This window comes from Takifugu rubripes, chromosome 13 (genome assembly GCF_901000725.2).
Source record: "Takifugu rubripes chromosome 13, fTakRub1.2, whole genome shotgun sequence".
NCBI lineage: Eukaryota > Metazoa > Chordata > Actinopteri > Tetraodontiformes > Tetraodontidae > Takifugu > Takifugu rubripes.
In genome coordinates this window covers 2,637,076-2,649,556 of record NC_042297.1, presented here as the reverse complement: position 1 = coordinate 2,649,556, position 12,481 = coordinate 2,637,076, and the positions used below count along the sequence as shown (strand labels likewise).

Below are 12,481 nucleotides of genomic sequence, written 5' to 3'. Positions count from 1 at the left end.
ACTTTGTAATGTTGGTCTAGAACTTTATAAAAGAACAAACAAAACAAAGTTAAATGTATGGCGACTCCGGGGGGGGGGGGGGGGGGGGGGGGGGGGGGGGGGGGGGGGGGGGGGGGGGGGGGGGGGGAGGCAGCCTCCACTCTTAATGGGTCTATAGCTACAAGCTTCGCTCAGCTGGATTTGGGGAAACTCTGAAATTCTTCTGAGCAGATTTCTGGGTTCTATAGGCAGCGTCAGTGGGCGGCTGCTTTTGGTTCTCCGCAACAGTGTTTCATGCGGTTCAACTCGGTCTCTGACAACTCGTGGACATTCTGAGCTGCCCACCTCATCATGGATGTGATCCAAGGGTCATGGGGCACCTCCAGGATTCACTGACCTATGGGGCCTTGATTCCCTCAAACACGCTGCATATAATTTGGGTATGAAGTTTCCTCAGAGAACCTTGCTTCTCTCCATTTATAAGATATTTTCCTGTTGTTCTTTTGACCTTGTGACTTGTTTTGTACATTGACAGCTGTGAGGACGTCCTTCAAACTACGCACAGCGAATTAGATTCACTACAGTGGAAATTAATGCAGGTTCTGTTCTTCTACAGGTGGGAATGCGAAGCTGCGCTACCAGATCACATCTGGGAACACAGGAGGGGTCTTTGATGTAGAACCAGAGGTCGGCACCATATTGTCGCCCAGCCTCTGGATTATGAACAAACAAAAGGTACGGAGCTAGTTGGAATTATTATTGGTTTCTGGACCTAAGGAACTTTGAAGTATAAAGATGATGTTTTGCATATCAAAGCAAATGTATTCACCAAGTCTGAGAGAGTAGCCGATAACGATGAGACCAGGCTGGTGGGCACGCCATTAGTGTACTTTGATTATCAGTCATTAGGATTTCAAAAAAATGCTAAAGTCGCTACTTTCATCACAGGTTAAACATAGAAAGAATGACCACCACACACACACATCTACCAATCCAAGGCACCTATCCCACAAATGCATATCTTTGGACTGCAGAGTCCCTGCAGAGATAGAGCCTTCAGACTTGAGTGCAGTCTTGTTCAGAAACTTTGTGAGATGTTGACATTCTCTCCTTGAGAAGATGGATGCTGCACGGCAGCTCTATTCTCCCCGTCTCTTCTGTAAATGTGATACTTGACACCAGAAACGTGTGTGACATGAGAAAGCAGCGATGTGAACGCCGATGCTGAAACCTCTGCTCAGGTACAAGCTCCATGTCCTGGCTTCTGACGGGAAGTGGGAAGATTACGGAACAGTCGCTGTAAACGTTGTGAACAAGAATGACGAGGCGCCCGTGTTCACTGTGAATGAGTATTACGGCAGTGTGACAGAGGAGCTGGATGGACCCCCGGTCTTTGTGTTACAGGTACAAACCATCATTGTTTCTGTGGTCACAGTATTTGTTCCCCTTCCCTGTTTTAATGCTGATATTAACATTTCAAGCTGGCCTATGAAATATATTGGCAAAGGTTCATCTGATGTGGTCACAGTTCTTATCACAAATGATATTTGGACGGTTTAAAATGTTGGAACGATATCAGAGTCCAGCTGAGGAACCACCACACAAGAGATTTGCTGAAGAAGTCTGTGAATGAAAAGAATTTAAGAATCTATCTGAAAGCTTGGAAAAGAAAGGGCCAAGTGGTCATAGATTTGTGCTGTAGTAGAATCAGATAGTGACCTGGATGTCCGCTGGATGCCAGCATGAATAAAACACACAATCTCATACTGTATTCCATCACTCTTGAATATCCAGCATACGTTTCCAAATGCAGCCATCACATTTTTAACAAGACTTAACACAATGTAGCAATCATTTTAAACGATATTCCGTGCATTATAAGCCCAACCCGGTGCGGCCCCCTCTATCCTCCACTTTCCATTTCTCTTTTTCATACTTATGAACAGAACACGAGTTCATTTTGTCTCTACATCACTCTGCAATTAATGTGCTTAATGGAAACCTCTTTGGGCTGCTGGGGTGTAATTGCTGCTGATGTGTGGAGGATGAGTGTGGGAGGGCCGCTGACAGAAGTGAGGCAGGAATGGTGGGGGTTGGGACGATCGCTATATACCTAACGGAGATGTTAGAACCGCGCAGAGGAGCTGAGACGTGCTTCCAATCAAGTTATCAGTCAAGTCAGCAGCGTTTCAATAATTAAATAGTGCTTAAACAGTGAGTACAGGCTCAGCCCTCTGTTTCACTCCACCTGTGATGTTCCAGGTTTCCGCATCCGACCCAGATAAGGACGCTGACCAGGAGGCCCTCCGCTACTCCCTTCACGGCCAAGGTGCCGAGACAGAATTTATTATTGATGAGGTCACTGGCAAGATCTACGCCCAGCGGACGTTAGACCGAGAGGAGCCGCGCTGTTTGGCGCTTCGTGGTCTTGGCCACGGACGAGGGCGGCGAAGGCCTGACAGGCTTCACCGATGTCATTATTAATGTGTGGGACAATCAATGACAACGCACCGGTTTTCACCTGTGCACCCAGCTGCCATGGAAGTGTAGCAGAGAATTCCATAGTGGGAACATCTGTGATGGAGATGACGGCCACCGACCTGGACGACTCGCAGCGGCCAGAATGCCGTGCTCTCCTACAGGATACATGGGCAGCCTCGATAGCGCGAACATCCACATGGGAGCAGTGCCTACCTTCTCAGAAATGTTCACTATTAATCCTAGCACAGGAACCATCAGTGTGGCCATGGATGGTCTGGACAGAGAACAGGTTGAGTCCTATCTCTTGATTGTGGAGGCCAGAGATGGCGGAGGGATGACAGGAACGGCGACGGCTACCATTCAGATCAAGGATGTGAATGACCATGCACCAAGATTCACGGACCGCGCCTGTGTGGTGAGGATCTCTGAGAATGCAGAGACCAACGCAGAGGTCAGTCATAATCAAAGTCTTTTCCCGTCCCTCTAATTTCTAATGGTTAGATGGCCTCATCCTCTCAAAGAAAGTGCATGTCAGCATTATGTGCTAAGAGCTAGGAGACGCAGCTTATGATTAATCTTTCAAAGCATCAAGAACGTCTTGTCTTCTACTCGCCCTTGTCTTTTTAAGGGTTCCCTTTATTTCATCAATCTAGTCAAGGTGGAATGTGTCCAGGTCCTGACAATACAGGATCATTTCCACTCTCTCGTCTGGCAATAAATGTGCATTTAATATGAATCGCTGCCTCCGTAGATGTGTGTTTTGTAGTGACTGACATATAGATGTGAATGGTCAAGACTTTAACTTCCTACATGTAAGGGACAGAATGCATATATTCATCAACAGCCAGTACCTTTGTGGTAGATTTCCCATTGTACCAGTTTAAAGACACTCGAGCTACGTCTCTATGCAGAGGGTGTGTCAAAGCTCTGTCGTCCACCTGGACATTCTTGCATATCCACAAAAATTAGAGGATTGTAAAGGACTAATGCAAACATCAGTGACAATTGACATCGGTGCTAGCATTAGGATAATGAGGCTGTCACCCCGAAAAACCTCATTCACATTTATTTCTTGTACAACAGAGTTTGACAAAGAAATGTGGTCCTCTTTTAATCCATGAAGGTCTGGCAAAGACTGAATAGATGATTCTTTGCTCGACTTTTCAGGATTAATATGATGTGGATGAATGGAAAACTACAGTATATGTATATAACGTTGTTGCCTCTTCTAAGGTCCTGGAACTTGCGGCAGAGGATAGAGATACTGGAGAAAATGCCCAACTGACCTTCAGTGTTGTAGCTGGAGATCAAGAGCAGAAGTTCTACATTGTCAGTCACAAACAGGAGCAGCGAGGCACTCTGAGGCTTAAGAAAAGGCTGGACTATGAGCGGCACAGCGAGCAGATGTTCAACTTGACGCTGAAGGTCTGTGTAAACCGTTCCCGTTCCTGTGTAAATCCCGTAAGCAATGTGAAGTCGATTTTCAGATAAATGTGATTTTAGATGTTTGAGGATGGGGTTTGAGGTGATAACCTTCAGTGAATACGTCCAGCAAAAGCCAAGACAAGATATTACGTGTGATGAAGATTTCATTAAACTGTTTTAAAGTTAGATATTTACTTTCACTTTTTGAAAGCGAGCTGACCGCCATTGGGAATAATAACACCTACAGTATGAAGATACATTCAGAACTCACCGCCCAGCCTCTGTCAAGGTTTCCAACAGCGCTGTAGCTGAGTTGAGGATGCTATCTCTCTCTCCCACGGCGCTCACGTGTTTGTGCCGCGACTAGCATCCATTTGGTTGAGTCACTTCCAGTCTTTTCTGTTCAACTCACTCCGACCTCGGTGGACCCCCGTGTCTGGACATTTGTCTAATGTCCCCTGGTGCGACCACAGACTTGGTAGACTTTCTCAGTCCAGGTTGCTCCATCTAGCTCCCATATTGTTCTCTTTATCAGCCACCAAGCACCTTTTTCTGTGTACCATGGTGTAGTCGTTATTATTTCCTTCACATAAGGGATAGAAATCCACGGTCACTGGTTCTGGGTTTTAAAAATGGTGGGTTTGGGTCTTGTGAATGAGTTGCTCTCATCGGTCGTCCAATGACATCCATCCCCGGGCCAATCAGTGGACTCATTAACACTTTGAGCTCTACTCAGCACACTTCAGACCCCTGTCTGAGTGGGTACTAAAAGCATCTCGTCCTCTTAATAGAAAACCTTGAAAACTGTGTGGAGTCAACCCGAGCAGGTGCTAGTGGAAAAGGCTCATAAGTCTTGCGGTTAGCAAATGGAAGGCTTTAATTACTTCCTGTTTCAGGTTGAGGACCTGGACTTCTCCAGCCTCCTGCACTGTGTGGTGGAGGTAGAGGACTACAACGACCACGCTCCCGTCTTCATTCCACATTTCCTCTCTGTGGCCCCCCTGCCGGAGGACGCTAGCGTGGGCACCAGCGTGGCGCGCTTGGTGGCCAGTGACTCCGATTCGGGCCAGAAACCGTGACATGACCTACAGTCTCTCTGAGGACTCTGACCCGGATGGCCTGTTCACTATTGACCAGTCTGGTGTACTGTTTGTGGCCAGGCCCCTCGATCGAGAGCATGTATCTCAGCATCAGTTGGTTGTCATAGCGACTGATCACGGTGTTCCCGAGCTAACGGGAAGCGCCACAGTCCAGCTGCCCCTGATGGATGTAAATGATAACGGACCGGAGTTTGAGGCAGCATACGCTCCCATTGTCTTTGAAAACGCCGCAGGACCTCAGGTGAGCTGGACTGGACTAGTTACGCAATTGATACCAAATACATATAAATCCTCCACTTCTATTATTTAGGTAGTAAAATTGAACCAAACCTCCACGCTGCTCCGAGCCCTGGACCGGGACTCTCCTGAGAATGGCCCACCCTTCCACTTCAGCCTCCCCCCCGAGTACCGACACAGCAATGACTTCTACCCTCCAGGACAACCTCAACGGCACAGCAACGCTAACAGCTTTACGACATTTGACCGGGAGCGCCAGAAAGAGTTCTTCATCCCTGTTATTATGAGTGACAGTGGACATCCAGCCAAGACGGTGACCAGCACGCTGACGGTAACAATCGGGGACCAAAACGACCACGCACATGTTGCCGGGGAAAAGAAAAATATACATTAATAGTCACCGAGGTGAGATATCCCTTTTGTCGAAAATGGTCTTTTCTCTTTAACAGATTCAGTTTTCAGCCAATTATCAGTGTTTAGTCATGCTGTTAAAAGTAGTCACAAATTACGACAGGTAGTCATAATTAGCTGCGGCTGTAAAGTAGCGAGCAAACAAGAGCTGCCAGCCAGTTAAACAGGGTTTCCTCTGTCTACTTTCAACAGTTATATGACATGTCCCTTCAAATATGATGCATATGTCATATCCATCTCACCATCATATCTGTTATTTACTAAAAATGATGACACTATTGTTGTTGCACATTCCATTTCACTCCATTTATTTTAAAGACAAACAGGCTCAAATTCACCACCAAAGATCCACAGATTCGAAGTTTCACAGGTTACCTTCAGGATAAATCCCACGTGTTTTTGCTACCTGAGACATTTTTCCTCACGCTTGTCCTTTAAAAATGTTAGTTGTATTTTTGCTATTCCTTATTTTGGGCTAATTTTACAAGAAATATTAGTAGAATAAACAGTAAAAAACAATACATTTGAGCAGTGATTCAACGTAACATTTTAGCTGTTTATTCACGTGATTTGACACGACACGACACACGGTGTTACACATCTGTAACATCCTTTGACACACACTTGCATGTAAATTCAGGGCTAAATTCAGGGTTTTCTCGTTAATCCCTTATTTTCCTTTGATCAGGCCGATTGCCGACAACAGTCCTTGGAAAGGTCTACTCGCCCGACCCTGATGACTGGGACAATAAGACATTTGTCTTTGAAGGACATGTTCCAAGGTAAGCAATGAAACACCTCTGACACGAAACAGATCCCAGATTCGGCAATGTCTACATTTTATTTAGTATTTCTCTGTTCAACCAACAGCTGACAAGAATAAAATCATGTAATACATTTTTTTTTAAATTCTTTTATGCTCAAGTTTGATCCATCGGGTGACAACAGGAAACGGGCAAAACGTCCTCCAACATCTAAGATCAATTAGTTAGTGTTTCCTGTGGAAATGTTTCTTATTCTTTGTTTTTTTTTAAATGGAACGGTCTAAATGATCAAGACCATCCTGGTGAAATCGCAGCATTACTTGGGATTTCATCCACTAAGTGATTCCTGTCTCATTTGGCTGCTCTCTGGATCGCCGTCAGACCGGACGTGGAGCTCCTGATCGATTTAGACTTTCAGCTAATGGGCAGATGTTTGATGCTTTTTGATCAACTGTGGAGCACCTCCACTCACTCCTGCATTCACACATTCATCCCAGTGGGACGAGCAAACCATTCTAGCGCCTTTATGCTGTTGGGTGGAGTTCTCCTCTGATCACGTGACCCCTGGGCTGATCACTCAACTTTCCTCATGTTGATTGTTTGTCTGTAACGTGATGAGTTTTGCTTTATGGTTATTTCGCTATTTATCCTGAATGAGTTCATTTACCATCGACTTAAATGCTCTCATTTGGTCCATTGATGTTTCCCACGTTCATGAAGGCATCATCTCTGCTCATTCTCGATTATTGTCCCAGAGTTGCTTCATAGCAGTAAAGTTTAAAAGTTTAAAATGCACCGCTGAGGGGAATTCTGTGACCCAAGTCCACCTTCTGCTTGATATACAAAGAAAAAAACAATTCTTCTAGCAAGAAGGGATGGAGCGTTCATTATTCTGAAGATTCTTTTGCTCATTATTCTGTTCCCTTTGTTTTATGTAGAGGTCACAGGAAGTGACAGTCCAGTTATTCACTGATAAAATCGATGCCATCGGTTAATATTGCTGCTTTCAATAACCAAAATGATCCGAGATACCTTTAATATCAGCAGGCCCATGACGGCCTTAAACACAACATTGACATTTAACGTGCACCACAGCCCTTTTTAAAAGGTAAAGCCAAGATAGGTGGATCAAACTGCTGCTAAAGAAGAACAAAACAATTCTCTGTATTTAACACAGCATTTCAGAGGGTTTGAGTTTGGACACACTTTCATATGTAGCTTTTTTCTTTTTTTATTAATCCCGTGAGGTAAATTCAAATTTCCGCTGCAGTTGTCTCCTGCTCCTCCAACAGCACAAACAGGGCGGAGAGCCATGCATTAATGTATGAGAAATGAGAGGGAGCTACCACAGGGGTTTACCGCCGTGCTCGACAGTATTAAACTTCTGCTGTTGACACTCTGTCCCACTCTCTTACCAAAACAAGTCCTTGTGGACATGTTTTGTATTGTATTGGCCTAATTTGTCTTCCTTCTGCAGAGGCCATACCTCGTTGTCTGTAAATGCATAAATAACAACGCCAGTTCGATCCCCACGGTCCACAAAGCTTTTTTTATTTATTTATTTGGCAGCAGCTGGTGATTAATTGCAAGTTCATTAACATGCTGCAGCGTTGTTAAATGAGGGTCAGAGGTCGAATTTAGTTAGTCTAACAGAGTCTAACAGAGCTCAAATTAAAACAAATCAATTAAAATGCTGTTTATCCCCGATGTCCGTTCTTGTGATTTCCCCTTCAGTTATTTCGTCTTGAACAAGCGAACTGGTTTCCTCATCATCAAGGAGAACGCTCCCGCCGGGCACATACCAGTTCCAGGTGCGCGTGTCTGATGACGTGTGGCCGGAACGCCGTCTCTTCCGTCAGCGTGCACGTGAGGGAGCTGAGAGATGACGCCATCTACAACTCCGGCTCTCCTCCGCTGGCAGGTGTGATTGATACCACGCGCGCACGCACACACACCTCAGAGACCAAGGTTATTTCAGTCCCGACATTCGACTCCAGCTTTGTTTTCTGTCAGTAAACTTCAGTTTTCACATGAAGAAACAGCTGTTTGACCTTCATGGTGTTCTATAACCATTAGCTGCACATAAGCAAGCCAAACTTTCTGGTGTTATAATTCACAAAACTAAGCTAAAGAAATGCATTTGAAAAATAACAAGCAAGATCAGGCTGGATCTCCTCTGGTTTGAGGCTGTAATGACGATTAAACCTTGTGGAGCCAATGGCTGATGCGTTCCTTCTTTTCCTGTAGATTATAGTGTATAAACCAGTTTTGAAACCTCAGAAATCCTGCGATGTGGTAATTTCCAACCACAGCTCGGCTGAAGCTCCTTTTTATGAGCTTTGTTTTGACCCCTACCCTGAAGTGCCACTCACTCCAGCGCAAATGGCTTTTAAAACACTCTTTAATCAGTTTTGAGCTGCCACAACCATTACTGCCTCTGCCTGATGTCATAGATTTCATCTTAGGAAGAACTTAGCGTGACAGATTTATGATTAGCAGCTCAAATTTTGCAAAAAATGAAAGGACACGTGGCTGCAATGCTAAAGGAAAACGCTGCCAAACTTTAGAGGCCACTCGTAAAATGAATGATTACGTGAGTACTCTGTTTAGCAGGGTTTCAAAAAACTGTCACACAATCACTTAAATAGTCTTTTTTTATCAAAAGATTAACACCCATTATCAGTGCACACTCTCTGCCTCATGGATAGGAGTTGCTATGGGTGCCATGGGGGAAAAAAAAGCCTTTCCATTATTTTTTCCTGGCAAAATAATTAGCGTGGGGATTTTGCGAAGCCAGCACATTTCCTCGCACGTTAAGCAGCATCCATCACTACCTGATGTACAGCACGTTGGCTGTCTGCTCAGAATTAAATTCACTTTAGAGAAATGGGACATGGCTGACAGAATTTTATGATTTTACAGATATTGAAATAGAAAAGGCGGGGGGAGGGGCAAAACTTTGAAGGATGAGAGGAAAAGAGCGGGGGGGGAGAGGGGAGGACAGAGGCGAGCCTTATATAAGCAGATAAAAGGATTTGCTCCTCATTGTGAAAACAGGACTGAGGTAAATTAATCAGAAGCAAACTCAGACAGCGTGGAGGAAAACAGTTTGGTTCACATTTCACAGTATTTATGGCAGCAAAATGGGCTTATTCTCAAATATGTATTAATAAGCAGCTCATATTTTCCCTTTACTGGTGTGACAACTGATGACATCATCAGTATCATCATCATCATCATCATCACCATCATCTCGTAAGTTTTCTTGGAAAAGCAACATGAACGTTTATTACTCGCCTCACTAATCGCCACCTTGGTGGGTTTAAGCTATTTTTTACCTTCATTTCATAGTTACACACCACACACGTGCCTTTCTGAGGCCCCATTAATTCCAGTGTTGAAAGTAGTGGGATTTAGACCTGTGACACGTTGCATAATGAAGACGTCTTTGATGAAAGCTTGGTTTTTTATCTTGTTTAACAATGGTGTTTATTGCATCAGTGTTCTCACTCCCAGATGCCGCCAGAGGCTTCAGAGCTGCCAGTTGTCACATCCACTTTCTTCTCTTCTGTCTTTTTAAAAAAATATATATAAAAGAGCAATTTTAGTCAATTTCAAACCCACTTTACTCATAAAGTCTAGTTTCAGACTTGGCCTCAGAAATTACAGTATCAAAAACAGACTCGGAAGAAAGCCTCAAATTTCTGCTGGGTGGAATTAAACACAACTGTATTTAAAAGGAAAAACCCCTCCTCCCCACAAAAAAATGTAGGTCTGCCCGAGCATTTTGTGGCCTTACTGTTGTGCTGTTAAGGCAACACATCTTCGCTGTCTGGGCCTTTTTAAGTGAACCATGTTCAGTCAGCCACTGTCGTTGTGGAAGCAGATGCTCATTACAGCCCGGCGTCCACTGAACCCTCAAAACAAGGTTAGCTTTATTAAATAGACTTCCTCTGTGGGTCGGTGTCTGCACGGATGCTTTTTAAACAGGCAGGCTGTCATCAGAGCGCTATTAGCTGCTAGAAGATGGTGGTAACGCAGGAAACAGGTGGGATCCAAAGAGCACCTGGTGTCTGTCAAAGATCTGGCTATTTTGTCTGCGGTCGATAAGCACATTCAAACTGAAAAGGCATGTTGAGGATAAATGTGTGTGTGTGTGTGGTGTTGTGTGTGCACGCCAGACCCCTGTGCGTGTGTAGAGGCTATGGAAACAAGCCATTTCCAGGATTTTATTTTTCCATGTGGAGCTTTGGAGTAAACATTATCATTGATTCTCAGTCTCAGGGATTATGAAAATATTCTACTTATAGCCTTGCTTATTCCATCCTTGAAATCCAAAATCCATTTCAAGAAACAATGTAGAAAGCAATAACTGCCGTGCGGAAAGACATGGTTAAACCTGCCTTGGAGAGATATAAGCTCCCTGCCCTGTCACTAGCTTCCTCAATAGTGATGCTACATTAGCATAAACAAAAAGTCCTTGACATGTCCTACTTACGACTCCCAACGAGTGGAATGGAAACAGTTCTTGGGGTGAAAACACCAAGGACAAGCGATGTATGCACCTCTGCATTGTGGGGTGATGCTGATTAGCATCAGTGGGGGGGGGGGGGGGGGGGGGGGGAGGGGGGGGGGGGGGGGGGGGGGGGGGGGTTCTTTAGGAATGAAGGACACCGGCTTCTAACAGATGAGGCATAGCATCCTTTCTGCTCAAGCCTTTATGACACACGTGTCTATAGTCACTAGAACATATTGGTTGATCACTACACCACAACCGTTCTCATGGTCCTTGTTAAGGGAGAGCAATGTCTTCAAACCTTTCCTAAGCTCAACGGGACACAACAATTATTGACGAGCTGAGCAAAAATACAAATTAAACTAGGCAAACTGATTTAACTGATCGAGTATGTGGAGTATGCTCATTCCACAGAATCTACTGTTTGTAGGTTTGGTTGGGTCCACTGGTTGGTTGGGTCCACTGGTTGGTTGGGTCCACTAGTTGGTTGGGTCCACTGGTTGGTTGGGTCCACTGGTTGGTTGGGTCCACTGGTTGGTTGGGTCCACTAGTTGGTTGGGTCCACTGGTTGGTTGGGTCCACTAGTTGGTTGGGTCCGCTGGTTGTTGTTGGGTCCACTAGTTGGTTGGATCCACTGGTTGGTTGGGTCCACTAGTTGGTTGGGTCCACTGGTTGGTTGGGTCCACTAGTTGGTTGGGTCCACTGGTTGGTTGGGTCCAGTTGGTTGGGTCCACTAGTTGGTTGGGTCCACTGGTTGGTTGGGTCCACTAGTTGGTTGGGTCCACTGGTTGGTTAGGTCCACTAGTTGGTTGGGTCCGCTGGTTGGTTGGGTCCGCCGGTTGGTTGGGTCCACCAGTTGGTTGGGTCCACCAGTTGGTTGGGTCCACCGGTTGGTTGGGTCCACTGCTTGGTTGGGTCCGCCGGTTGGTTGGGTCCACCGGTTGGTTGGGTCCACCGGTTGGTTGGGTCCACTGCTTGGTTGGGTCCGTTGGTTGGTTGGGTCCGCTGGTTGTTTGGGTCTGCTGGTTTGTTGGGTCCGCTGGTTGGTTGGGTCCACTGCTTGGTTGGGTCCACTGGTTGGTTGGGTCCGCTGCTTGGTTGTGTCCGCTGGTTGGTTGGGTCCACTGGTTTGTTGGGTCCACTGGTTTGTTGGGTCCACTGGTTGTTGGGTCCACTGGTTTGTTGGGTCCAACTGGTTTGTTGGGTCCACTGCTTGGTTGGGTCCACTAGTGGTTGGGTCCACTGCTTGGTTGGGTCCAATGGTTGGTTGGGTCCACGGTTTGGGTGGGCCACTAGTTGGTGGGTCCACTGGTTGGTTGGGTCCACTGGTGGTTGGGAACACTGGTTGGTTGGGTCCACTAGTTGGTTGGGTCCCCACCAGTTGGTTGGGTCCACTAGTTGGTGGGTCCACTGCTTGGTTGGGTCCACTGCTTGGTTGGGTCCACTAGTTGGTTTGGTCTACTGCTTGTTGGGTCCACTGGTTGTTTGGGTCCACTGGTTGGTTGCGAACACTGGTTGGTTGGGGGTCCACTAGTTGGTTGGGTCCACCAGTTGGTTGGGTCCACTAG

General features: G+C 45.8%; 1 protein-coding gene across 1 annotated transcript in view; it reads left to right on the top strand.

Annotated features, from left to right (window-relative positions):
• Positions 1-5,539, top strand: part of LOC115251978 (neural-cadherin-like) — a 103,813-nt gene extending 98,274 nt beyond the window's left edge. The window contains 12 exon segments of the mRNA XM_029846033.1: positions 596-680; positions 1,052-1,068; positions 1,187-1,383; positions 2,242-2,382; positions 2,384-2,476; positions 2,478-2,593; positions 2,644-2,911; positions 3,694-3,885; positions 4,782-4,952; positions 4,954-5,226; positions 5,296-5,440; positions 5,517-5,539. Coding sequence (XP_029701893.1) covers positions 596-680; positions 1,052-1,068; positions 1,187-1,383; positions 2,242-2,382; positions 2,384-2,476; positions 2,478-2,593; positions 2,644-2,911; positions 3,694-3,885; positions 4,782-4,952; positions 4,954-5,226; positions 5,296-5,440; positions 5,517-5,539 — 1,721 coding nt within the window.
• Positions 5,540-12,481: the final 6,942 nt, after the last annotated feature.